The 3,939-nt window shown below is 33.9% G+C and overlaps 1 protein-coding gene across 1 annotated transcript; it reads right to left on the bottom strand.

The window, feature by feature from the left end:
- Nucleotides 1-2,761: 2,761 nt before the first annotated feature.
- Nucleotides 2,762-3,664, bottom strand: LOC141643678 (zinc finger BED domain-containing protein DAYSLEEPER-like). The gene is made up of 3 exons (XM_074452931.1): nucleotides 3,437-3,664; nucleotides 3,020-3,335; nucleotides 2,762-2,916 (listed from the first exon to the last, which is right to left on the bottom strand). Exons 1-3 carry the CDS (start codon nucleotides 3,662-3,664, stop codon nucleotides 2,762-2,764), a joined length of 699 nt encoding a protein of 232 aa, XP_074309032.1.
- Between the last annotated feature and the right edge of the window lie 275 nt (nucleotides 3,665-3,939).

Genomic DNA, 3,939 nt, shown 5'->3' with positions numbered 1-3,939 from the left:
TCGCTGATCTTTAGTCTTTAATCGTGTATGTAATCATTTGTTCAAGTCTATTACTTTTCATTTGTTTCAATCTTTAATCTCTAATCTAATTTTCTTTTTGGGATTTAATTCGTATATGTATATCTTTCGCTGATCTTTTTTATTTATATATTGTTAAGGGGTTGGGAGTTTTGGGATTTAATCCATTGTGTGATGTTCTGTTACACATTACTTTCTTATTATTGTCTCTAATTTGTTTGGCATCAGCTTGTAGTGAGAGAGGTTCATATTGAGTGTGTTAATATGTATATTCATTAGCTTTCACTCTATTTTCACTGTGTTTTGCTTAGTTTTTTTTCGATTTGTAGAAATGAAAAGGTGTGATTTAGCTATACTAGCTGAAAAACTGTAGTTGTACTTTGTAATTCAGACAAAATAAAGAGATTGTTTGGCATGAGTCATGACACAGGTGATTAGAGGGGTTAGAATTTGTGTGGAATTCTTTACTGGATATAACATTATTGTTGTTACAATCACTATATATGTATAACAATTATTATTACTAGATTATTCAAAGTTCTATCATAGAAAAAAAATGGATATTGGCCTTTTCTCCCAGCAACTAGTACATGTATACGTTATGTTAGGCTGTAATTTAAAAGTAGAAGTTAAGATTAATAACTTACTGGCTTGGTTTTACTTATGCCAAATTTTGTCATTGACCTTGAATAATCAAACACAATAGTTTAGTACTACATCCATTGAAAGGAATAATATCACTCTTGGCCAACTATGCACATCCCTTGTTCGGTTTCGTGTTCTATCCTGGCCAACTATGCACATCCCTTATTCTGTATCGTGTTCATACTCGATTCGAATACAATCCTAAATCAAACGACATAGGAAAATTACATCGTAGTACATCATTATTCATTAATAGCTAAAATAAATATAGGCTGTTGTAGCCTTGTATGCTTGTAGTGATGTTAATTGTTCCACAATGACAAATCCATTTGCTTTATGTTAAACAGAAAAAAACGTAGGTAAAAAATTATGTAAAATAACTTTACCATAACTGATACGAAAGCAATATGTTTAATATGGTTTATCAATGTGGTAGAAAGTAGAATGTTATTGTAAATTTGTTGTGGTAGCATTCATTCCCCTGCCTTTATCTTTCCAACAGTCATGGCACCACATCGACGACAACGTGCACGAAAGATTGAACAAATGCATTTCCATCTCCATTAGGTCGAAGTCAAGTTTCTTGCTCTTCATCCATGTCTCCAGGTGTGTGTATTTCTAACCAAAAGTTTGAATTTTGTTAAGTATGTAACAGGTTTTCATATTCTCTAATTGCACGTTCTTTCTCTTAACATTTAGGCAAATCTTCATCCCCTTGCTCGCCAATTGAAGATACTCAGAACTCTTTACTAGTTGGTAAAAATGCTGAAAATTCTGCGGTGTCTTCTGAGAGGAAAGAAAGAAAATGGACTTCCCCTGTTTGGAACCACTATAATAAGTATCTTGGCAGCAACTATGCAGATAGCATTCCAAGAGCAATTTGTTTGTATTGCAAAGGAGGGCCAATGCCGACCCATTCTGGTATGGGTACATCTAATTTTAAACGTCATACTGAAACTTGTGATGCACGTCCAACTGGAGAGGGTTATGAAATGGTTGCTGAAAAAAGATGGTTTCCTCGTAATGAAACTTAGTCATCTTATTTACAAAGAAAAGAGCTTCACTTGTATTTGAATGATAATGTGAGGTTCATTTCTAGGAATACTACTAAAACCTATTGCCTGCAAATCCACAAAAAAGATTAAATGATACTAAAGGAAGTGATGGCTGGGGTGAGTGGAAAAGTATGTTTAACTTGTGATATGTGGACTTATTGTGTTGATCAAGGTTACCTTTCCTTAACTGCTCATTATGTGGATGATGAATGGAATTTACAAGCTAAAATTCTGAATTTTTATCATTTGGAACCACCTCATGATGCTATGAGTATGCATGATAGACCTGTCAAACGGGTCAAACGAGCAGGTTACGGGTCGGGTGGATACGGGTTCGGGTAAAATACGGGTCGGGTAAAATACAGGTCAAGTACATACGGGTTACAGATCAGGTTAGGGTTTAAAAACGGGCCAACTAACGACTTTCGAGATAATTTTTAAAAAATTGTTTAATACATAATTTTTTGTATAATCGATATTTTAATTTTTAAAAAATTAGGTAATACATAATTTTTAGTATAATCGATATTATAATTTTAAAAAACATAATCCTTAGTATAATCTATATTTTAATAGAAAATATTTAGACAAATAATACATTAACGCGATTTTCCACGAAATTTCACTTTTGAAAGAGTTAACATGATGTCACACACTGTCATTATAATTTATAAATGTACAACACTTGACAAAATTTTTTAGCATCTCATTCCGGTTAAAGGTTGCCAATTGCAAGAAATGAAGAAATCCATAAGCAAAAACAAGCCATTGTTCGTTCAAAATACGTACAGAAATTGGTGGTTAAAAATTTAGAGTTCATTCAAACATTTCCAAGTTTCCATCCATCACAAATTCACATTAAGTCATCAACTTATAATATCCTACAAGTTTTACGTGTCTTCTGGTGGACGTAAATTACCACATGCCCACAAACCAAAAAGAGACCACGTCAAAAGATAGCAAAATATTCCACCAGTCTAATTATTACATAAAATAGCTAATTAAACACAATCATCTTCACTAATTCGCAATAGAATTTCCATCTATGATAAGAGATTAAGTGTCGTCTCGTCCTCCACGCCCTCATCATTTTCATTATCACCATCATCAACATCGGCATCAGCAGCAGTCTCTTTACTAATTCGCAATGCAGAAAACTGATACTCAAATCCATCAAGTAGTTTATTATCATTAGTTGCTGGAAAATAAGAAATATGTAAGTAAAGGATAAGGAAAAATCACATTAGCATTCTTTCTCAACAATAAAATTAAAAACCAAAAGAGTATAAGTATTTACGCACCTTCTTGGACATCAAACCCATACAACCAAGTACGAGTAGTGAGCAAAGCATCAGCAGTTTCAGGCTTGAGAGAAGCTCTCCATTTGGTGATTACTCTACTTCCCATGCTAAAAGCATATTCCGAGGCAACGGTAGTGATAGGAATTGCAAAAATATCTTTAGCCATTTTTGCAAAAGTATAAAACCATTTTCCATTCTCTTTCCACCATAAGAGAATGTTAATATCTAAAGTATGGTTCACTCGAGATTCATCTAGGTACATGTCAAGCTCTGTGCTAAACACTCGACTAGAATCATTGGCAAAAGCAGCAAAACCCTAAAAAAATAATTCACAAACAGTATTAAATTGGGGAAAGCAGCAGGTCGGCATAAAAATAATATATGATCAGATTTACTCAATGGCAGCTCGTCTTGAACTTCTGTTGGTGTTGAACATCTGTTGGTACAAGGATCCATTTTCACATACACTTCATACAATTTATAGAGCTCAAATTTCACAGCTTCAGACTTAGTTTTAGCAGTGTGAGCATCAAGTTCTCTGAAGCAGTACCTTACAAACTCAAACTTGAACCTCGGATCAAGAATTGCAGCAAAGGAAAGAATGAAACTGTAAGACTCCCAATACTTATCAAATTTCACCTTCATCTTTTTTGCTTATTCCTCATAAACTCGTCTTCACATGATTTATATTCCAACAAGAGAACCTCAGTTTTCCACACACTTTTCAAGTATAGATTTGTCGTTGGGTACTTTCGTCCCGACATGAGCGTAGTAATCTCATCAAATGGCTTTAAAAGAGCATATAACTTTCTAATTCTAACCCATTATTCATCAGTGGGTACAGGTGGAAATGTGGCATCAAACCTTGAAGACGACCTCATACTCACAAAAGCATTACGAAAATAAAGTGCCCTACACAA

This window comes from Silene latifolia, chromosome 1 (genome assembly GCF_048544455.1).
Source record: "Silene latifolia isolate original U9 population chromosome 1, ASM4854445v1, whole genome shotgun sequence".
Taxonomy (NCBI): domain Eukaryota; kingdom Viridiplantae; phylum Streptophyta; class Magnoliopsida; order Caryophyllales; family Caryophyllaceae; genus Silene; species Silene latifolia.
The sequence above is the reverse complement of the archived record's forward strand: the minus strand, read 5'-3'. Positions and strand labels throughout refer to the sequence as shown.

Bases quoted from the DNA above. Each gene is read 5' to 3' on its own strand.
- LOC141643678 (XM_074452931.1), bottom strand. From the start codon at position 3,664: ATGAAGGTGAAATTTGATAAGTATTGGGAGTCTTACAGTTTCATTCTT. The intron at 3,336-3,436 runs GTTCAAGACGAG...TTATTTTTTTAG, and splicing joins GATGTTCAACACCAACAGAA to GGTTTTGCTGCTTTTGCCAA. The intron at 2,917-3,019 runs GTGCGTAAATAC...CTTATTTTCCAG, and splicing joins TGGGTTTGATGTCCAAGAAG to CAACTAATGATAATAAACTA.